The sequence below is a fragment of the Bactrocera tryoni genome, chromosome 3 (assembly GCF_016617805.1).
Source record: "Bactrocera tryoni isolate S06 chromosome 3, CSIRO_BtryS06_freeze2, whole genome shotgun sequence".
In the NCBI taxonomy this organism is placed as follows: domain Eukaryota; kingdom Metazoa; phylum Arthropoda; class Insecta; order Diptera; family Tephritidae; genus Bactrocera; species Bactrocera tryoni.
This window is the reverse complement of record NC_052501.1, coordinates 73,101,714-73,126,459: the sequence shown is the minus strand read 5'-3', so window position 1 is coordinate 73,126,459 and position 24,746 is coordinate 73,101,714. Positions and strand designations below refer to the sequence as shown.

Genomic DNA, 24,746 nt, shown 5'->3' with positions numbered 1-24,746 from the left:
AATGAGCGTAAATCAGCGTCATTGCCGTTCCCAGGCGGCCACGTCGTTATTCGTGTGCGTTTCGCTGTCTTTTCAAATACTATGAGTGTGTGTGTGCGCATAAGTTAGCATGAAGCAGGTAAATAGATAATTGCCGACGTGCGGCAACATACCAATCAAGCGAATGACTTTAGACTCTTTCATAACTGGAGCAAAGTGGTTTAGAAGGCGGGTCGGGGCCGGCGCGGGGTAGTTGTATTGTGTTTTTGTGCGGTGTGGCTTAACCTTGAAAACTTTGAATTGTTGTTAAGCGTTTGAATATACTTTTTTTTGCGACTTTTATTTGCTTTTTTTTCTAATTATTTAGTTGCTATTTCTTTATTTTTGCGCGCGCTTAATTTGATTTATTACAAAGGCAGCACCTTTTTGTTGTTTTTTGGGAGGAACAAATAGTAAAAAAATTTGCTAAATTTTAATTTACTATTTCTTTTTTAATTTACTGTTTTTTTTAACTATTTTTTTAGTAAAATTTGTTTAAATCTTAATATAATTTTTTCAAAGTAATTAAAAGATTAATTTTAACTTTTATTTTTTTAAAACTAATAAAAAATATTAAAAATAACTAAAAAAAATTAAAATTATTTTTATATGATTTTTTAAATATTATATTTTTTTAAATACCTTTTTTAAATAAAAATTAAAACTATTAATTAAATTAAATTAATTGATTAAAACTATAATTAAAACTATTAATTTTTTTAGTTCATTAAAAAATAAAAAAAATTTTTTGGTGTTTTTAAAAAAAAATATTTTTTTTCAACATTTGTTGTTAAAAAAATACGAAAAATAAAAAAAAGTACTTTAAATATTATTTCTCAGTTTCCACTTCAATCAAATTTTTGCAATTAATCAAAACAATTTGGCAAATTAAATCACGCAAGGCTATGCACGGACTTGCTTTGCATGCGTATGACCCACGAGTGAACAAAAAGCAAACACACACAATAGGCAATTGAATCACGCGCACTGACTGCCTATACACCGCGCTCGCACAGGCTACACGGCGTATGAGCGACTTTCATTGCATCAAAAGCAATTCGTGTGTTGTTGGCTTACCGAAAGGCTGCGCGTACACGCACAAACATGCATGTGCATGATACAAGCCTTTTAATTTGCTATTTAAACAATTTTTAATGCCAACTTACATTGCGCTACAATAACAAACAACGAAAAATGACCACAACCAGCTATTGTCTGACTTAAAAATGGACACAAAAACGGTAAACGGCTTAAATACTTATGCGCATTTGACAAAATATACAGCCAATTATAGTGATTACTTATATTTGTTAAGTATACAAACATATATGTAAGTACATATTTGAAAAAAAAAAATACAGACCTTTAAGTAAACATGTGATAAGTCAATAGTTTTTAAGCGCACACTGTCTGCAGCTACTGCGATAATAATGTGCTAAACGCTGCGGGGTGTGTGGGAGTTGCAACAATGCGACAGACTTGGCGCAGTGTGCAATTGCATTTATTAAACACAGTTGCATTGTTGTTTTTTTTTTTTTTGTTTTTTCATTACCAGCGCCAAACCCACAACAGGCTGTGTTTGTCTGCCTGTTGGCCTACCTACCTACCTGGCAGCATGCCTACTCGCCACTCCACAACTAACTAACTGTGACTTGCCTGCCATGAGCTGTAGCTGTGTGCGCCAGTTAAGGAACCAGCTCTAAATTTAAACACACACACACGTATGTATATACATATATAAGCAGCGCCAACTCATAGCCGAGGTACAGTTTGTTTGGCGTGAATGGCGCGCAAGCTTTGTATTTATTCGCGGTGCGCTTGATATATGTCAGTAAGGCAGTGAGTTAGTGTGCCGTAGACGCTGTTCAAGAGTGAGTCATTTAAATTCAGTTCGGAATGTGCGCGTAAAAACTAAGAAAAAATAAAACAAGATTGAAATATTAAAAAAAAATAAATTAAAAATAATAAAAAACTAAAAAAAAATTATACAAAATTACAATAATAAACAAAAAATAATAAAAAACTAAAAAAAAATTTTTTTTTTGGTATCATTTTTTTTTGTTTTCGTGCCTTACCAAGTAAACACAAGTGATAAGTAGTGAATAATGAGCAAATAAGTAAATATATGCAAATAAATATATGAAAATATATATGTATATTATGAATAATACACTAAATGCGTGTTAGTTATACAACGCGTAAATAAACAGTGTTAATTGTAGCCGAAAACTGGCAGCCCAATTGCAAATAAGCTCAAGGTTGCTTGATTCTTGAAAATAAGTTAAGAAAAAATAATTGTGAGCACAAAGCCATTACTTTGTTGCAAAATGTTTAGATATGAAAAACGCCAAATGCCTTTTCCGTAGTCTGAATTTATTAGAAATTTTCTTCTCCAGCTTCTCAAGCCTGAGCTCTGTTCCGTTGTCGCAAAATTTACTCAAGCTATTGCAACAGCAAAGTTATACAGTAGAGCTCAATGCAAGTTATGCATCATTATACGATTTTTTTGATTTATAACAATTTTTTGTTCGATTCGTTGCTCTCAAAGATTATGCGATTATTTTATACCAGTTTATGCGAGTGCTGTGTTCGCTTGGAATTTCATCTTTAATTTAGTCTAACAGTTTATTTTATACCAATCACATACTCATTATATGAAACGTTTTATTTATACCAGTTTTTTGTTAGATTCGTTACTCCCAAAGATTTTGCGAGTGCTGTGTTCGCTTGCAATTATATCTTTAATTTAAGTCTAACAGTTTAATGTACTTATACCAGTGATTGTAAAATTTCTATTTTGATACCAGATTATGCGAGTGCTGTGATCGCTTGGAATTTCATCTTTAATTTAGTCCAACAGTTTATTTTATACCAGTCACATACTCATTATATGAAACGTTTTATTTATACCAGTTTTTTGTTAGATTCGTTACTCCCAAAGATTTTGCGAGTGCTGTGTTCGCTTGCAATTAAATCTTTAATTTAAGTCTAACAGTTTATTGTGCTTATACCAGTTATTGTTAGAATTTTATTTTTTATACCACTGTATGCAAGTAGTTTGATCGCTTCGAATTTAGCTTTAACTCAAGTGTAACAGTTATTTGTTATTATATCATACCAGCATATTGTATTTATACCATTATTTTGTTCAATTCGCTACTCTGCAAGAATATATTATTTTATATCATAAAACTTGTATTTTTATACCAAATTGTGCGCGTGGAATTTGGAATTATACCAGTTATTTTTTCTATGCACTATTTTTAAAGATTATATTAAAGCATATTTCATAATTGGCAAGACTAATTATTATATGTATTATATAATCAGATTATCATCGTTATTTCAGTTAAAGTCAGTGCTCTAACCACTCGGTATTTTCTCGATTATTTAATCCTATCATTTAATTGTGTTTATACCAGTTCGATTTTCTACTCTCAAAGCCTATTTTATATCATATTTTATAATTATAAGACTTGCATTTTTATACCAGATTAAGCGAGTGGTACGATTGATTGGTATTTTATTTCTAATAGTAAAATACCAGTTTATTGTACTTATACCAGTTAATTTTTCAATTCGCTACTTTTAAAAATTAATTAATAACATATTTTGTAATCTGTAAAACTAATTGTTATGCCATTACTTAACAGACTTGCACGTTTATACCAGTTTAAGTAAGTGATATAACCACTTGGCACTTTATCTCTAGTGTCATTATGCCAGTTTATAATATTTACTAGTTACTTGTTCGATTTGTCACCCTCATAGATTATATTAGAACATATTTTACAGTCTGTAAGACTAGTTGTTACACCATAATGTAACATGAATGCATTTTTATACCTCATTATGTAAGTGCGACTGCTTAATATTGTATCTCAAATTTAATTATACCAGTTTATTTTATTTATACCAGATACTTGCTTTTTTGATTATATCAATATATTGTATTTATACCAGTTAATTGTTCGATTCGTTACTCTCAAAGACTTATTGAATTAAAAGTACTGCTAATAATTCAATGAATAGTCCAGGATAAGTATGAGACTAAGTTTTATTTCATATTTTTTTCTAAATAGTAATTATAAAACCATCATTTAAAAAACTGACAATCTTCTGACAGATTTTTTTAAGTGGTATAATTACTTTCTATTCCATTTATTATTTAATTATACCAATTGTTTTTTTAATTCGCTACTCTCAAAAGTTTGACTTAACGGAGACTGATATTTCCTGCTAATTTGGCGAATAACTAATTACTCACCATAATTTTAAAGTCTCTTATATTTATACCAGTTTTTGTAGGGTTAATTGTACATGAGAGTAAGCATGCAATCAAATTGGCGACCCATTATTTTTGAATTGAATTATTTATGTTAATGAAAAATTTTCTTTGAAGAATTTTATTACGATTTATGTATAAATATGTCAGGTTCAACCCCATTAACCGAGTGATATATGTATATGCTAACTGATTATATGATGATTAGCTATTTGCATACTGGAAATACTCATCGTATTTCTATTATTTATTAGAAAGTCTTCAACTAAGTGGCACTCAAATGGAAGCAATTTGAAGTAGCGTTTTTTTTAGTTTCATAAATCGAGTTATATATTTTCTGTTAAATAGTGGTTATAAAATTAGTTAATTCATTAATCTAGTTTAAATGATATAAAAAAATCAAAATAATGAACTGATTTGAGTTGCGATACAATTTCACGATTTCGAATTTAAGCATTTGACGCATTTTTGGTACGTTTTAGCATATGAGGAGAGTTGCCATTTGCACAAAATATTTAATCTAAATGAATGGTTGATATACTATGAAGTATTGCAAAGTCTGTTACAAACACGCCTAGTTTTGAAAAAAAAAATTATCAGTGCTGGGAATTTTTGAAAAAATGATTTCAACCAGATTCTTCAAATATATTTTTCGCGTTACTCATACTTAGAAATATGATAATAGGTACAATAGCGGACGATTGTCATACAAACTGAACGATCGGAATTAAGTTCTTGTATGAAAAACTTTCTTATTTGATAAAATATCTACACAAAAATTGGTAGGTATTATTTTACAAGGCAACTATATCATATCTGAAGAAATACTTCAGATCGGACCACTATAGCATATAGCTGCCATACAAACTGAGCGATCGGAAACAAATTCTTGTATGAAAACTTTTTTATTTGACAAGATATCTGCACAAAAATTGGTGTGTATTATTTTAATAGGCAACGCTATGATATCTGAAGAAATTCTTTAGATCGAACCACTATAGCGTATAGCTGCCATACAAACTGAATGAACTAAGTCAAGGTCTTATATGAAAAACTTTTTTGTTTGAAGAGATGTCTTCACCAAAATTGGTGTGAATTATTTTAAGAGACAACGCTACGATATTTGGTGAAATTCTTCAATATCGGACGACCATAACGTATAGCTGTCATACAAACTGAACGATCGGAAATTTGTTCTTTTATAGAAAACTCCTTTATTTAACAAGATATATTGAAAAAAAAACTGGTATATATTACTTTAAGAGACAGCTCAACGATATCTGAAGTAATTGTTCAGATCGGATCACTATAGCATATAGTTGTCATACAAATTAAACGATCAAAATCAAGTTCTTGTATGAAAAACTTTTTTATTTGACAAGATATCTTCACAAAAATTGGTGTAGATAATTCTCCAAAGTAACAGTACAATCTCGGAAAAAATTGTTCAGATCGGATAACTATAGCATATAGCTGCCATACAAATTGAACGATCAAAATAAAGTTCTTGTATGATTATCTTTTTTTTTTTTTCAAAATATACTCATAATTATTTTTAATTTTTTAGTTTTCTTTTTGCTTTCTAACAATAATAGTTACACAATTTTATATTATTTAAAAATATCGATTATTCTTCATAACAATTCAAAGCAGCAACTCTTGTCTGTTGACCTTTATTGGTCGAACTTAATTATTGTCTACCATATACTAATGATTAGTGATTTTAATTGTATAATTATGTGTGAAATTTACTCCTGTTGACGCCATTCTATCGAAATATTATCGAAGCTTAGAATTTTTAAAATTTTTTAAGGAAATACCAAGCCGTTTTATGCATTTCTTGCTGACAACGTTGCTATCCAAGGTCAAGTATAACATAAATTTATAAATTTTTGCTTGAAGCTACAGTAATAAAATCGTTAATAAATAGCTTTTTATATATAAAAATATTTCACTGCTTCATTGTATTTAATTACTTGAGATTTTGCTTTTCTAATTAATTCTTTTCTTCTTCACATTCAGTATGTTATATAAATTGTTTCGTTGGCTGATTAATAATTTATTTCCACATTCATCAAAATTCACACAGATAATAGCTATCATTACACTCTAGCTTAATATTTTTTGTCTAATATATATGTATGTACATAAATGTACACTGCATGATCGTTAATCAGACGTTTGCAACGACTGAGTGACTCACCACAAAACCCAACAAACCAAGTTATTCCCCCGTTGGAAGACAGGCAGGTGCTGCGAGACACAGTAAATCATTGGTGAAAAAAAGTAGCAAAGTTGCCAACTTCAAACGTTTTTACTTTGTCAGTTTCGCAGTTATTTATATTTATTACAGTACTTTTAGTTGTTTAAATAATATTTATAATTAGCTCGCATTTTGATTAAGCAGTCGTTCGTGAGTGTGTGATTTTAATTTTAGCTTTTTTTCTGATTTATATTTTTGCGCGCACGAACTCGTCACGTGTGAAATTTTTCCACTTTAGCACAGTTTATGCATAATTTTGCGGTTTTCGTGCGAAAGCGAATGTGCTTTACATTATTTTGTATATTTCTCATATTTAAAGAAATAATGTTCGATAAATTTTTTGCTTTACGGAGTGCCTTGCCTTGCTAAATGCTGCACAAAAAGTGAGTCTTGTTTACATTTTGGATTGATAGCAATTAGTTAAAGCTGTCAATGACTGATGTGATATTTCAAGCTTGCATTAAATTAATTTTTTTTAATTTAGATTTTTTTTTATTTAAAATGTATTATTATTTTTTATTAAAAAAGTATTTTTATTATTATTTTATTAATATACTTTGGTTTAAATTATTTTTAAATTTTTATTATGATAATTTTTTTATTTTTATTGTTTTTTTATTTAAATTTTTATTATCATAGTTTTTTTAAATATTTTTTTATATTTTTTTTATTTACATTTTTTTATTATGTTTTTTTATTTAAAATTTATTATTATTTTTTTTAAAATTTTGATTTTAATTTTTTTTTATTTTTTATTATTTTTTTTTTTTTTTTTTTTTTTTATTTAAATTTATTTATTATTTTTTTAATATATTTTTTTAATTTTTTTTATTTTTTATTTTTAATTTACATTTTTTTATTTTTTTTTATTTAAAATTTATTATTATTTTTTACTTAACATTTATTTTTATTACTATTATTTTTTAATATACTTTGGATTTAATTTATTTTTTTAATTTTTTATTGTTATTACTTTTTTATTGTTTTTTATTTTAAATTTTTTTATTGTTTTTTATTTTAAATTTTTTTATTATTTTTTTATTTAAATTTTATTATTTTTTTATTTAAAATTTATTTATATTTTTAAATAAAGTATTTGTATTTGCATATTTTGAAATTATTTTTTTATTTGAAACTTTTATTATCATTATTATTTTTATTTAAAATTTATTAGTATTATTTTTTATTATATTTTTTTAATATGTTTTTATTACTTTTTTAATTTTTTTTTTAATTTTCTTACTTAGAAATTTTTATTATTATTTTTTTTTAATATTTTTTAAGAATTTTTATTTACATTTTTTTTCTTTTTTCTTTTTTTTTATATTTTTTTCATATGTGTTTAATAAGCCCAATTACCGCAAGTAAACATTACAGTTAAGCTCCAACACATTTACGTACATTTTTATTTATTTTTATTTCTTCTGATGTATTCATGTAAGCGTCTCTGTAACTGTTCTTGTTTGAGTAGTATTGCTATATTTTCTATTGATAAGTTAATACCCGTACAATAATAATAAATAAATACTTGTAAATGAATCTGCTCACCATGAACCGAAAAATCGCACATACTTTACACCGAATGCGAGGCTTATTTGAAAAAATATTATCACAACAAGATATGTGTAAATATTTACTCGTAAAGCACAGTGCTTTTATAAATTTATAAGCAAATACATGTTTTATTGTTTATATTACGTGCTTTGTTGTGCTTACTTGAAACAAAAAAACACATAAAAATGGTCAAAAAAGGTGAACGAGATTTCAAGTAATTGACGGATGGGAATTTGTTGGGTGTTTGGAGTACTTTAAAGCAAATATCTAACTATATGGTAGATGAGTAATCGAAAAGTGAAATATAAATGAAAATAAAATTATTACAAAAAATTTATAAAAAGTACATTTAAGTTCTCTTAGACAGATATTCGATATTTCTTTGAACCAAAAATACAATAAAAATATCAAAAACAACAAAAAAAGGAAAAAAAATACAAAACAATATAATAAAAAAATATTAATACTTTAAAAATAAAAACTAAAAAAAATATTTTCCGATAAATAATTTCAAAAAAATACTATATAAAAAGTTTATTTTTTTTCATTTCTATTTTCAATATAAAAAACTGAAAATTATAACATTAGAATACATATAAAAAATATAAAAAAAGGAAAAAAATAAAATAAAAAAGAAAAACATATAAAAAATTATATAAAAATATTAACACTTTAAAAATAAAAATTAAAATTAAAGAAACAATATTTTAAATAAATAAAAAAGTAATTATATAAACTTTTAATTTTTTCATTTCATTTTCAATATTAGAATTTTAAAAATAATTAATTAGAATATTAAAAATAAATAAATATAAAAAGATAAAAAGAAAAAAATATTTATAATAAAAAAGAAAAACATATAAAAGAGGAAAATTATAAAACTACAAAAAAAAAATCAACTTCGTCCGTACAGAAGCTACTTCACCAGCACCAGCCCTTTACTGGTGCCTTTTTCATAGCACAGAAAGGCATAAAAAGATATTTTGCTGGATTTTGTTCGGTTGGCTTAAATTACTGCTATATGCTATAGTGATTCGATCTGAACAATTTCTTCGGGTATTGCAATGTTGCCTCGGATAATAATTTATGCAAAATTTCAAGACGACAACTTGTCATATAAAAAAGTTTTCCATACAAGCATATGGGCTTTGTATGGAAACTCTATGCTATAGTTATCCGATATAAACAATTTCTTGGAATAGTGCTCTATTGCTATAGACAATTATCAGTGCCAAATTTGGTGAAGATATCTCGTTAAATAAAGAAGTTTTCCTTACAAGGACTTGAGGCTAATCCATCAGTTTGTATGAGAGCTATACGATATAATGATTCGATCTGAGCAAATTCTTCGGAAATTAAAACGCTGTCTTGGGCAATAATCTATGTAAAATTTTGTGACAATAACTTTTCAAATAAAAAAGTTTTCCATACAAGGACTTGAGTTGTGAAGATCGGTTTGCATGGCAGCTATATGGTACAGTTGTCTAATCAGAACCACTACTATTGAGGGTATACCGTTGCCTTAGATAATAACTCATACTAAATTTCATCAAGATATTTCATTAAACAAAAAAGTTTTCCATACAAGGACATCGGTTCGATCGGTCAGTTTGTATGACAGCTATATGCTATAGTTGGTCGATATTGATGGTTCTAACAAAAGAATAGCTTCTTGTGCAGAAGAGGATATGTGCAAAATCTCAGGTGAATATCTCAAAAACTGAGGGACTAATTCGCGTTTATATTTACGGTATTATTGACAATGCATTTTATCCAGTTTCTTAAGGTGAAATCTTAGTTTTAAGTGCCCTGTGATGCATCCTAACATACCCCTCAGTTGTCTTCTTCATAAAAATATGAGCCTTTTAGTTTGCTCACCAACAAATCCTCTCCAAGGAAATTTTGTATTACACCCTGTATTGATGCTGCTTCTGAAACTGAAAGGCTTCTCTAACAGCTGACATTCAATACAAAATTTTTTTACGATTTTTTTTTTAAATTTTTTTTATAGTTTAATTGAGTGTTGCTTAAAATTAACGTATCTTGCGTGGTATTTTATATATTTGTTTTAAATAAATTTTATTTATTTTTTGTATTTATTTTTTTTCAACTTATTTACACTATCTTTAGTAAAATGTAAACAAATCAAAAGTGAATGGAAAATATTTGGAACAACTTTGGGAAAAAAGTCTAGTAAACAATGTAGGCTAAGTACATATACTTGTATATTTGTATATATGTATATGCAAGTGGATAATAAAGCAGCACTTAAAATGAAGAATGTAAAATGAAAATAAAACACCAATGTATAAACACTAAAACAATAACATTAACAATAATGGCTGTAGCCGTTAACCTCTAAAACGTTAAAATAATCAGTGTAACAACGCGGTTCGCTGATAAAAAATTGACGGTCAATAAAGCTTTCATTTACTATAAATAAACACAATAATAACAATAATGTAAAGAGTGAAAACATAATAAGCATGGAATTAGAAGTTAAGTGCATAAATAGTCGGCGATTAATAGACGAATAGCAAGCGATTACATGTAAAAATAAACAAATACCTATATATATGTAAAGCCATGACGACACTTCGACTTTTCCCATATTGTGGAGGTACTTTTTGAAGTATCCGTAATCGGTAACTGCTGTGTTGTGTAGAAGTATATTTTTCCAATTTATGGCTTGTCCATAAGTTTAGATCTCTTATAAGTCTGGTCGTCCATCTGCCGCGACTCTCATTCTACCCTACACGACCTCGTCCGATCTATATAAGGACGCTGATAGTTGTCGACATTAGGAGCTTTCGTTTTTCTCGGCTGGGTCCCTTTACATCGGCAAGACTGCTAAGTTCGAAGATGATTTTCGCTGCCTTTCCTGCGCCGTGCTGAATTTGCACCCAGAAAGTTAATCTTAGGTCCAGTCTTACCAAGGTGCCAAGGTCGTTTTCTGCTATTTATGTCGTTAGAATATCCTTGTCGTTTGTAAACTTATTTCAGTAGAAGCTCTGTTTTTCCGTAACGAGCTGGAGTTTGTGAGACAAGCCATGCTTGTGTCCGTATCATCACCTGATTTAGCTTTCTTCGTGCTTCTTCTGGGTCTCGGGCTGTAATTACTGCTGCAGTGTTGTCCGCACTGCCAATTAAGTAGGATTCATTTGAGACTTCGGCCTTTAGTATAGTATCATAGATGATTTTCCATAGGCCTGAGCCTGAAATTAATCTTTGTGCCGCTCCTGGGGTAACCACTATTCGACGCAGCAATTTTCTATTATTAAGGTAGCTTCGCACCACAGCTCTGACTCTAAAGCTCTTTTCTAGAGCGTCCATCATGTCCACTGATCTAGCGCTGTTGGCATCTATGTTCGTTGTATTTATGTATTTATGTCATCTACGATTTTTGGTTCTCCTAAAGTTGACCTGCCGGTTCTAACACAGTGTTGTAGTTGGTTGTTTCGAGTCTGGTTTTAAAAGCTCGTTCATAGAACTTTCCTGCATAGTCCTTTTCCATCACTGATTAGAACCAGTCGTTGGTTTCTTCAGAGATTCCGCCAGCTTTGTTGTTGGCTGCTTCGAGTCTGGGTTTAAGTGGCCGTTCATACTTGTAGAACTTTCGTACATAGTGGACGGTATGTTGATAACAAGCTGGGTTCATTACTGCTTAGAACCACCCGTGTTGTTTTCCAGTGTTCAGGGAATGTACCGGGTTCGATGAAGGCGTTGTACATATTCAAAAGTACTATCGTTCGCTCTGTAGAGATTATTTTAAGGAATCTTGGATCCCGTCTGGGCTGAGTTATTTGTTAGCCAGGGGCAAGTTGCAGTTTTTCGAGGGGAAACTGAGATCTTGTGATCTGTTCTGGATCACTAGCCTTTTTCTTTTGTGGAAAATAGTGCGCTCCGAGTTGATATGATTTCTAAGTGTCGTTGTAGAACTTGAATTTGAAAACAACTGGTTCCAACAAGACGAAGCAACGTGTCGACCACCGAATTATTGCGCGAAAAGTTTAGAGATTCGATTATTTCAAGAAAATGTGACATTGAATGGGCTCCAAGAAGTTGGGATTTAACATCATTAGACTACTTCATTGGTCTTTAGAAATAAACCAGACTCTTTTCATGACATACGACTTGATTTGGTGGAAAAAGTACTCGAAAAATGGGTTCATCGTTCATTAGTATGTGGTTTTTTTGTTAAGAAATCCTATCACTCTTATTGGAAACCCCTGTATATTTACAAAGCGCTTTTTGCAAACACCCGAAACCAGTTACACCACTTGCTGGCACCCAAGCCACAATTATCACTCCAAAGAGTACCACAAAGAGCACAAGACACACCGAAACGAGTTATAAATCACGACGATGCGGAAGTAGAACACGAGCGCCAACAATCAGCCTGGCGTAGCGGAGGTGGGCTTGGCTGTATCGGGTTGCATGTCGGTCGGTGTGCGCGTATTTAGAGTAACGGGTTGTGGTAAAACAAAGCAGAACGAACAAAGAAACTCAAAGACAAAACACTAAAAATGCAGAAAAACAAGAGCAAAACAAGAATGGCAGACTAAATGCGAGCTTGTATAATAGAAGCCACACACGCGACATGCAGATAATTGGACAAATTAAAGTGCTGTAAAATTGTAATTACAAAAGTGACATATTAAGGGGGGGAAGGGGGGAGAAATAAATATGACAAATAAAAAACATTTAAATAAGTAAATAAAGAAAAATTAAATAAAGTTATCAGCATTACGAGGTAGTTATGTAAATACCAAGTCATACCACATATGCACATATTATATATTCGCTGGCGTTTCGTAAGCAATTTTTGACATCTAAAACCGTTACTTCATACTCGTTCATAAGCCATGTTTGTTATTACGTCTGTCACCGGCCAATCGAGTTATCATTGCCCATACAAAATATTAAATTGCAATTTGAGCAAAAATTGATGTGAGCGTACGTTGTGCGCATGCGTTCCTGTCGCCGCACAGACAACAAGTGGCTTGGCGTACAAATAACCGCTCAGCTGATAAATCGTAAACATGTTGCCCGGCAGCAAAACGAGTGTCGCTTAGGCAAATGAAGCAACAAATTCTCAAATTGCTTGCACACTTAGCCGAAACGATTAAACGAGTGAATGGCTGCATAAATGGCCTGTTTCGATCATTTGCTAAGCACAAACGGCTATATATGCTTATGTATGTGTGTGTATGGTATATATTACATATGTCATACACTTCATACACTTGTGCGCTCTACTTCAATTTCACGTCAGATGAACAGGTGATATCTTAATACGCAAAAGAAAGGCGACAAACTGAAAAAAAAAAGATAATTGAAACAAAAAAATTACACCATTTATGGTGTGTGTGAGTAGGTGTACTATATACCCCATAAGAATTTGAAAGAGTATAGGAATAGTCTAAGACACATATGAATAATCGAAGGTCTTCACATAATGCCAAGCCCAACAGACTCTACATAAATCGCTCAGCACGGCGTTAAGCTCGAAAAAAAATCCATTTCGATTACTTAAAAACCAATTAGAAGCGAGTTGGTTTTCCTATGTGCTCCAGCGTTCTAAGCGTTGGACCTATGGACCTGCAGTGGGCTCATTAAGACTGGTCAAAAACGAGAACTTATGCCACTGCGAGATCCTTCTGGTGAAACGCTCTTTGCCAAAGTTGTATAGAGAAAAGCGAGGTGGAATCGTCACATCACTTTTCCGCCACTGCTCGGTTCTTGCCAGACTGAGCTGGAAATATCTTGGTAGACACAGCTTTTAAGAATCTGGTGAGGTGACTTGGATTGATATTGACCGCCTTAATAAATTTGTAGTGAGCTCAAAACGCTTTGTCGATCTATGATGTGATGCACTTGAAGTGGTTTTTGGGTAGGTTAGGTTAGAATAGGTTAGATGGCTTATCAAAGATCGCACGTAGACTGCTATATATAGTCCTTTGTGAACTCATAGAAAAGAAAAACTCCTGAGTTCGAACTTGTAATATAGTAAAACGCCCAATATAAAATTACTCAGGCGCTTAATTTCCACTCCCGCCAGTTAGGTTGAAGCTATGCGCTTCCAAGTGTTTAAGTCTTGACTTTTCAAACGAGGGACAGTCAGCAAGGAAGTGTTGAGTTGTTTCCTTCCACACAGCTTCGACAGATGGTCGCCCCTTACAGCATAGACGTCAATAGGGCAATGGCCTGTTAAAAGCCCCACAACTAGGTTTTTGGATACCAAAATGAACAAATATCTGTCTAAGTGAAATCTATCGTTACCTAACCTCAGTTACTTGGAATCCATAAATAATGCTAGTTTCCTAAAATAGTTTAATTAGGCTTGAGTTTTTGGTCTTGTTGTGGTTATTGCAGCAGCCGAAAATATTCTTAAAGTAGTTTTGTGGAATGCTGCCAAGTTAACTGGATAAAAAATTCGAATGCGTTCCGATTACGTAGACTTGAATGATGTATGGATTTCTTTTGATTTTCGTCTCTTTTTCGAGAGAGTATTGATTTAGTATGTGAGAGTCAAAACTTTTGATTGGTAAGGGTAAGCGACCTTAATTGGAGATGGATGTTTTCACTTGCATTTGTGTTTAGACCATGCTTTGAACACAATTATTGGTGCTTGACTTGGTGTTTTTAGAGAAAATATAGTATGCTTTTAATAGGCCTTCCCACGGCAAAGAATTTTTTTCCTTTCATATACTCGTATTTTACTATTTAATCACAGAATATTCTCTGAACTTTACTATTGAATACACAATAAGCTATGGCTTCTTATCTTTCTATTTCATTTTAATAATCATATAATGTGCCTAAATGTAGGCAACGATTTATTATGGCCTACCTTAAGGCGCATATTTATATTCTAGTCGGAAAGTATTAACATTTTTTCAAAATCTGCGACCTTTTATGTCTATATTACAATAACAAGTTAAGAAAAGTCTCCAGATACACTTTTTTGAAATAAGTAATAAATATTATGATTATGATGATGATTATACCCCCAAAAAGAGAAGTGCTTGTGCACAAGTAATTTGCCTTTGTGTCACGACATGTGTTCGTTCTTCCAAGAGCTCAGTCATAACATACCAATTTTATTGAATAAGCAGGATTGAGTGATTCTTATATATCCACTTTATAGTTCGTCATGGTGGTGGACTAAGTGATTACTAACCGTTCCTGTTTATGACGAATAATTTTGCTATAAATTGAACAGTGGGCACAGTATTCTCTGAGTGTGAAATAATGAAATTACTTTCAATTAGGCAACAAGTTATCAAACAAAACGGTGCATATTGGACCATACTTCTTACTTCTTTTTTATTGGACACCACTAACGCGGTTAAATCGGATCATACTAACTATGCCAGATAAACCTTTGAATTTGGTGCAGAAATAATGGACCATTTTATATTCTGAACAAGGTATATTGAGTTTGCAAAGACCTTTGTAACACACAAAAGGAATTCCAGATACCAAATGAACAAATATCCAGAGTCTCTATAAAGTATACACATGTCTGTCAGTCTGTTCATCAGTCCATCTGTATATGCTTGAACCAGTTTCTCAGTTTATCAGTTTTTGAGTTGTCGAGCTCAAATTTTGCATACTTCTTCTCCTCAGTAAGAAGCTGCTTATTTGTTGGAGCCACCGATATCGGCCAACTATGACGTATAACTGTCATACAAACTGAACTATTCAACTCAAATTTCCTTGCATGGAAAACATTTTTATGTGACGAGATATTTTGTTGAAATTTGGCATGAGTTATTGTTCAAGGTACCTCTACAATGTCTGAAAGAAATTTGCAGATCGGATAACTGTAGCATACTGCTGTCATACAAACTGTCGTATACAACTCAAGTCCTTGTATGAACAACTTTTTTATTTGAAAAGGTATTTCGATGAATTCTGGCATAGCTTAATATTTAATGCATCGTTACAATCTACGAACATATTGTTCCGAGCGGACCACTATAGCATTTAGCTGCCATACAAACTGACCTGAACAACTCAAGTCCCTGTAGGGAAAACTTTTTTATTTTACAAGATATTCTCATGAAATTTGATACAGCTTGTTAGTTAAGGTTTGCCTACAATCTGTTATTATCTTATTCCGATCGGACCACTATACCATATAGCTGTCATATAAGCTGACCATTCAGAAACGAGATAAATATTTCTTTATACCCTTTTATGCTATAAAAACTACACCGAAGAAGGGTATTATAGCTTTCGTGCAGCCGTAGCCTTCTTTTTTCACAGAAAACTATATATAGGTTTGTTAGTTATATAAATTATACCCGCACGCTTAACACATACCTGTACATAGACAGATCCCGGCGATTAGCTTACATCAACTGTTGGCAGTTGCAAGACCGCTTCGCACAATTAAATGCCAACATGCGGTGGAAATGCAAAAAATGTTTGCAAGCGCATAGTGTTGCCACACCTGTTGCAATGCACTGACAGCTGATAATGTTTTCAATGCAAAGGCAGGCAAATATACATACAGCGTTGTGGTAGTAAAAGGCATACTTGAGGTGGTTGGCAGTTGTTGATTGTTTTATTGTTTTCTTTTGGCGCAAAGGTCGTTAGAAAGAGTAAAGATATATGTATGTATGTGTCTATTTATATATCTAAAATATATATTTATGTTTGTGTATATAAATTTCGATATATGTATGTATATATATATATAGTATATATGCAATATTTTCTATATTTACAGCTGGCAGTCAAATTGCTTGCCTTTCTACATGCCTCCACAAACCATTCACCATTTTACCAGCGCTGGGTGCGTGAAAAGGTTGCTTTCAGCGCTTTTGCTTGTATTTATTTAGATATTTTATGATTCCATCAGCACAATCGCCTCGTTTGTGCGAACGCTGGCACCACTTTTGCCTAAAGCATAATATCGTACAAACACTCACACGCTCATAACATCCAGTATTGCCCTTCTAAGCCGCTGTTGTTGTTGCTTGTTGTAATGCGTAAGCGTTATAAGTTAGATTGTCGTTGTTGTTGTTGCACGAAAGCGTTAATGAATTGAGTTTTGAAATGTTGCCAAGCTGAATTGGCGGTCACGCGCTTTGACGTACTGACGAACGCGCTGCATGCTTGCTTACCTCGCTGCCTGCCTGCATGCCAAGCTAGGCGTTCACTGTTGGGCTTGTAAGTAAAGCTAGCAAAGAAAAAGGTGGAATTGTTTGTTAATGAATTGCACTGTTTTCACTTTTGCGGCGCTTTAATTGTAGTAATTTCTGTAGTGCCACTGTTGTTGTTGCTGCTATTGTGGCACTGCTATTATGCATATCAGCTGTTGTCTCGTTGCTGGTGTGTAATTCACATACGCATAAATATATTTAGATTACAATTACAAATTTCAAATAGTAATGCCCAGCGCTGAGCGTTCACACGGCGCTCATCTGTTGACGTGTAAGCATTGTTGTGTGGTTGCCAGATTTTAGGCGAATTTCGCAATGCGTTTGCGCAAAAGCCAAGTGTGTTGTACGTGATAATTGCCAGTTTGAGATATTTATTGCTTATGGGTTGTGTCAGCGAGTGACTTCGTTAAGTTTGGTATTTGAAACACGCAACTACATACATATACATACCTATGTACATATGTATATAGATGCACTTATGTATCTATGCCTATATGCCAAATAATTTTGGATTGCGTTGCCAAAATTGACAATAAAGCATAAAGAATCTGCATAATAATTGCAAAATATTGGTGAGTTCGCCTCACTTCGCAGTCTTACTGCAGTGATAAGCGGTTCGGCGGCCAACAAAAATCAAGATCTGAGCCAAATAACCTTTTAGCTGTCATACAAACTGAAAGTTCCAAATCGAATCCGAAATCTATGTCGTTCCCATCAAAGTAAACCCACTTGGCTTCAATACACTTGTGTCAACGTTTTTTCCGATCCTCGAAACAGTTGTTAGAGTCACTTTCCGGACTAAGCTTCAATATCTTCACTTGACTCAAAACGGCTACCCCGAAGCGGTCGTTTGAGTTTGCGGCACAGCCAGAAGTTACACAAAGTTAAATCAGGCGAATATGGTGGTCGCGGTACGGTATGGTGGAAAATTTGGCGAAAAACTGACGAAGAATCATTACAGGCGTCTTATCGTGGTGCAAAAACCAAGAGTTGTCGGCCCATAATTCCGGTCTCTTTTTACGAAAATCTTCGCGCAAACGCCGCTTGGCACTCAAATAGTATTTCTTGTTGACAGTTTGGCCGGTTCAAAGGAATTCAGAGTGTACCACATCTCGATAACCGTAGAAAACTGTCAACATAAACTTGATTTTTAACCTGCTTTGACATGGTTTTTTCAGTTTTGGGTCACCTTTGCCACGATATTGAGCCGACTAATCGCCTGTTTCTGGGTCCTAAGCATGGATCTAAGACTCATCGCCAGTAATAATACGTTTCCATGACATCCTGATAGACGGAAAGTATTATTTCAGAGATTTAATGCGAAGCTGGTTTTCAGAAAAGTTGAGAGATTTTGGTACCAATCGTGCTTTCACATTTTTTGGGCCCATATGGTCTTTCAAAATGGTTTTCACTGGTCTTTCCGATATCTTTGACTGTTAATCGTCGATTCTCAAGCATCAATTCCGTTATTTTATTTATATGTTGGCCATCAGTTGATGTTGATGGCAGTTCTGGACGTGAAAACACTTGCTCGCGACAAACAGTTATCACCGAAGGCCATTTTTTAGTTTTTGTAATGCTATTGCTTATATCGATTAATTGAATTTTTAATTTAAAAATTTTAAATTAATTAAAATTAAAATTTTAATTTAATGAAATTTGAAAATCTAAAATTAATAAAAATTTTAAAGTATGAATTTAATACAACTTTTTACAAAAATTTAAAATTAATTTAAAATTAATTAAAATTAAATTAATTGAAATAAATATATTTTTTTAATTAAAATGTTTGAAACTAATTTTAAAATTAATTAAATATTTTAAAGAACGAAATTAATAAAATTTATTACAAAAATTTAAAATTAATTCAATTTTAAATTAATTAATTTTTTAAATTTTAATATTAATTAACTTTTTTGAATTTAAAATTTTTAAATTAATTAAAATAAATAATTTTTTAACTTAAAATGTTTTAAATTAATTAAAATTAAATTTTTGAATTTTTATATTAAAAATTTAATTAAATTTATATTAATTAATTTTAAATTTTTAAATTAAAATATATTACAAAAAATTTTAAATTAAAATATATTACAAAAATTTAAAATTAAGTAAGCTTTTAGTTTTTAATTTTAAAATTCAAAATTTTTATTTCAAATAATTTTAAAAATTTTAAATTAAAAAAATAATTAAAATTAAAATATAAAAAAATTAATTAAATTAGTATTAAAAAATTCAAAACTTCAACTCTATTTTCCTGCCTTTTTCATTTTTTACTCTATACAAGTATATGCCTTTGCAAAATACGGCTACATAAATAAGTTTATCAAACCAAATCGCTCCAAATGTTGCTCAAAAGAAAAAAATAAGCGACCATTCGTGGCATTAACACAAACGTTTTGATTGATAGGCATAATACAGCTCATAAAGCTCAAGCAGAGGTCAATTTAAACCACTATGCCTCTTTCTAAATTTAAGCTACGTCTATTAAAGTGCTGACTTACTTTAGGCCATTAGCATTGAGCTGATTTACCGTAATGTTAGCTGAAGGTCAATTTTCTGACATAAAACCCTCAGTTTTAGCTGCACGTAGTGCAAGCAACAAGGTCTCTGATAAGAAGCTACTGCGGTTGCTAAAAAGGCTGATAATCATCGGTTAATACTGCAGCAAACAAATATGTGTTAATTTCTTTATGACACTTGTAATCTTGATTTGTTTGATTTTCAAACTCACAATGGCATTGTGTGCTTTAATTTTTTGACAAGCGCTTGGTGTAATCTGGTAGACTGTCCAGCTGGCTGAGTGATTAGCTAGCAGTCGAGGTAATAAATTATGTAGAAAGTATTTATTAATTATAATTTTTAATATTTACTATAAAAGTTGAAAGAGTTTTAGAAGCTCTAGTTATTTCGCTGTTGTTGAGTGGAAAGCGAGTTCAAAATAGTGGCGAATCAGTTTTCATAAGCACTGTTTGGGGTGGCCTTCAGCTCGTTCAACAAATTTTTTTTATCTCTTCGATCGACTGAAAACGGATTCCATTCCAATTACAGACTTGTTTGCACTCTCCACGAATGTGAAATCGGAATTCGCACTATCAAGCATGTCCAAAGAGACTTGTTTACGGTACTATTTTTGAAAAATTCAACTTTATCTGGACGAGTCGAGCAAGAACGCCTTTCATACCCAAAATATCCACCAAAATCCTTCGTGCGGACTCGCGAGAGATGCCGAGCTCTTCCTATCTGGCGATTTCAAGCAGGTCGAAGGTCATCCAGAACGATCTCTCGACCGTGTTTTAAGGCTTTGTGCCACTTATACGCTCGTGTTTTTGTTAAAACTGAATCATCGTAAGGCTTTTCAGCAATGTCGCATCGTCGCCGGCCACGAAATTGGGTTAGAAATATAAAATATGAAACAAATTATTTGTTCGATATTTTCAGCCATTGTAAAAATAGCAACGCTCTACTGAGGTGTTAAGCAGCTGCTGTAAACAAAGTAGTTGGCCATAGATCTAACTAAGACTTTTAAAAATTGTATGGTATATTATATTCTAAAACAAGCCGTTGAAGGTTTTATTTAGCAGAGTTAGATTGATCCGATTTAGATCAAATATTAACCGTTCTGTCGGATAACTGCTGGTCGTTTTGAAGGTACTTTCATAGTGCCACCTAAAAACTCTCCAATATTTAGATTAAACTTTAGGATAGTCGATCTTAGCAAGCAAAATCATTCGCCATAGACAGGAATAGATAGTAATGACTTGATGTTAGATCCGGAGTATAAGGAAGGTGGATGGATAAAATTCTGTCAATCGAGCTTCCGAAATTACGGACCAGTCACTATCTATATGTGTCTCCTGGCATTGTCCTGGTGGCACACAATTCCTCTACTATTGGCTAAAGCTAGCCGCTTTTGGGTGCTTGCTTCCTTAATATTCGTAGTAAGAGTTCGAAGAAAAAGTGTTGGCAGCGCTTAGTAAATGCCAAACCCACCAAGTATATAGCAGAACCTTCCTGACCATCAATCTTGGCTTGGACATCGTCTGCGTGAACTCATCTCGATTCGATCACAAGGGTTTTTGAGCGATGTTGGCATTACCAGCAATCAGCCGCTTTAGAAATGGATCGATCCAAAAGAGATTCGCACATCAGAAGTCGGTCGAGCATCGAGCTCCTTTTTTGGTTACAGCCTTATTTAAAATTTTATAAATCGTGTTTGTGTAATGCTTAGTTAGCTCCTAGGAGATCGAAAAAGTACCTAAGTGATGGTCGGACTCGACGATTTCCATTATTGTATCGATACTTTCGCCATTTGGTCCTCCGGAATAAAGCGAATTTCTGACATCAATATCATTGTGGAACATTTTTGGGATTAGCTGTTGTACTGTGTATTAGGCCGTTATTCGTTATTATTAGGTGCGTAACTAAGTTCCCGTTCTTTGTCAATAGATGGCTCCAGGAGTTAGTTATAATCGACCGGACCGTCCGCGTAAACAAAGGCCAAGGAGCTTCGAAGACGATGAATTGGAGACGTTACTGGATGAGGATCCGTGTCAAACTCTAGAAGTGCTGTTTTCTGCCTTGGGAGTCACCCGCCAAGCCATTTTAAAGCGACTACATGCGCAGGGAATGATTCAGAAAAAGGGAACTTGGGTTCCTTATGATCAATACCAGGACAGGCACGAAAAAGTGAGTTTACTGCAAGACAACGCTTGGCCTCACGTTACCAAACCGGTAAAAACCTACCGGGAAATGCTTAAATGGGAAGTCTTACTCATCATTTTGTTATGCTTAATGGCAGTTGGTCTGGCTCAGAAGCAGTTCCACTCAAAATACGACTTGTATTTTCAAAAGATAATAAAAATTTCCCATTAAATTTGAATTTTCTGTGCTTTTTCTTTAAAAAAGTAGGGAACCATGAAATGAATCACCCTTTATATATAATAGCTTTAATAAATATTGATCTTCAATATTATCTTACTCTCTTTAATTGCAGATCAGAAACAACCAAAAATGTCGGACACATTGAGTCGAGTTAAGCTACAATTGCGCCCAGTCAACGGCAGTGTTCTCAACGGTAATGGCGACGATAAGTCACCACCTTCACCGGCCACAAAACTACTGATCAATCACGGTAAACCGAACTATACCATACAGCGTTCACCGAAGGCACAACAAAATGGCGGCGTCAATCCGTTAAATAATGAATTACAAAATAACAACCGCAACAACTACTATCCATACAAAAGCGCCGGTGTTAAGGGCACCACGGGCGTCTTCACTAACGGCACTGCCATAAAAACCAATGGCGCTACAAACAACAATAATAATAACAATATCAGCAGTAATAGCAGTCAGAATGGCGATGGCGAATTGATCATACAGAGCACCAAATTCAATGGTGTCTTCAAGCCCGCCAACGTACAGAGGTTGGAGAGTACTGATGAAGCTGATAGTCCAGTTGTGCTGAGGCGTGTACCGAAGCCGGAAGCAACGCCAGCACCGGCTGAGAATGGCAATGATGAAAATGTGCCCGAGTTTATACTACGTCAGCGTCGTATACAAGAGCGTTTAGCTAAGGAGAACATCCTGGACTTTGAAAATCGGCGCAGCGGCTACTTCACACACGTTGTCATATCGCCATCTTCACCGAATCGCCAGTCTTTGGTGGAGACTATGTCCAGTCCACCGATTGTGCCATCTTTGGAGATACCGCCGCCTGCTAAAGAGACGAGAGAGGCATCCATAGCTGAGGAGAATAATGCTGAAGTAAGTGCCGCCGTCAATGATGAGACACCAGCACATGAAGAAAGCGTGGCAGTGGCTACTAGTGCACAGGTTGAAGAAGAAGAAGTGGCCAAGGCAATTGAAGAGGTTAACAAAGCGGTGGCTGGCGAAGTGGATGATGAAAAACCAGAAGAGCAGGCAGTTGAAGAAACAGTTGCAGTCGCAGCTGAAATTAAAGTGGATGCTCAAGAGCAAGCCGTTGCAGAGCACAAAGTTGAAGAACAGCAGAGTGTCGCACAGGAGGAGACCAAACTTGAAAGTGCGGAGCACAAAGTTGAAGATCAGCAAAGTGTGGCACAGGAGGAGAGCAAAATTGAAGTGGTACAGGCTGAGGAACCAAAAGTCGAAGAAATACAAACGCCTGTTGTAACTATTGCAGTAACGAGCGCACCTTTAGTTGCAGAAGAAGAGCCACAAGAGTTGTCTGCTGAAGCAGCAGTAGCACCGACAGCTGATTCGGCAGATGAGCCACAGAGAGTAGTCGAAGTAGCAGAACAAGCCGAAGCTGTTGTAGTAACAACAAGTTCAGTCGAGTCAGTCGAGTTATCAAAAGAAAACGGAGTTGTTACTGCAGCCGAAACACCAAAAACGAATGGTCACGCTGAGGAAGATGTCACCATTTCACATACAAACGGCGTCGCTAACGGCTTAACTAATGGACATGCCACACCCAGTCTGCCTACACCCGATCCCAGCGGTGCTTTGGGTGTTAACTACGAACCAAAGACCGTGGTTTCCTTTTCAAAGGATTTAGATGCACCAAACAAGTATCCCGATACAGTTAAGGTCACGAAAACAGTTGAAGAAAATGGCGAAAAGAAAACAGTTGTGGATCCGGCGAGCGAAGAGCTAAGGGAGTTGGCGAAATTGAAATTCGACATTAAAGCCCACGAGAATGATGTACAAGTGACGCCCGTATTGCGAGCCGACTAGAGTGAGCGAGCACAGTCAACGCAAAAATTAGGGGTTGCTGAGCTGAAAGAGCGCAGTAATAAGCCAATCGGGGGTTATCTAATATACCTATGTACATACTATTTATGTTTGTCCAAACAAACACAGCATAAACGGGGGGAAACGTCACTTCAAAATAGGGGAAAAATAAGTTGCTTTAAAAGTGCCGCAGTAGCCGAGAGTCTGTTGGGATCATGCTTAGGAAAAGTTGTTGGTATTAGCAAAAATTATGATTGCCAAGCGTGGGATAAGTGCATTATAGCCATAAGTGACGACAGTTTTAGCGCACACTGTTCGTTATTAAATAAAATTATTATTATTATTGTATTGTAATTTTTATTAAATTGTAACATTATATAATTTTGTTTTATATTATTTAAGTAAAAAAAGTTGCCAAATTCATTTTATTATTGTACAATAAATTAAAAATAAATACATATATACACAATCGTTTAAGCATTAACAGCGTTGGAACGACTGAAAATGGACTATATTTTTATTTTTAAATGGCAACTGTGGCATGCCCGTAGAAATGCTTAAAGATTTTGAAAGTTTCAATGCCAGAAGGGAATGCAAAATTGGTATGGAAAGGAATATGGAATAACTGGGGATGGAACATAATATTTGTTCAATAATAGTTTTGTAGTGGTATTGACGAATTGATAAGGGAATGATGGGAATGCGAAATTGGATTTGAAATGAATATGGAACA

General features: G+C 33.2%; 1 protein-coding gene across 5 annotated transcripts in view; it reads left to right on the top strand.

Moving 5' to 3' along the window:
* The window catches only part of LOC120770517 (general transcriptional corepressor trfA), a 56,270-nt gene extending 31,862 nt beyond the window's left edge, over positions 1-24,408 (top strand). For 2 of the 5 annotated variants that reach the window (XM_040098056.1, XM_040098055.1), the window contains exon 3: positions 22,293-24,408. In XM_040098056.1, the coding sequence (XP_039953990.1) occupies positions 22,310-24,016 (1,707 nt within the window). In that variant the 5' untranslated portion in view covers positions 22,293-22,309 and the 3' untranslated portion in view covers positions 24,017-24,408. Of the gene's footprint in view, positions 1-1,802; positions 1,890-2,059; positions 2,136-2,164; positions 2,316-22,292 lie in introns of those variants that run through there. The other 3 variants (XM_040098058.1, XM_040098057.1, XM_040098059.1) reach the window with 3 other exon arrangements.
* The last annotated feature ends 338 nt before the right edge of the window (positions 24,409-24,746 follow it).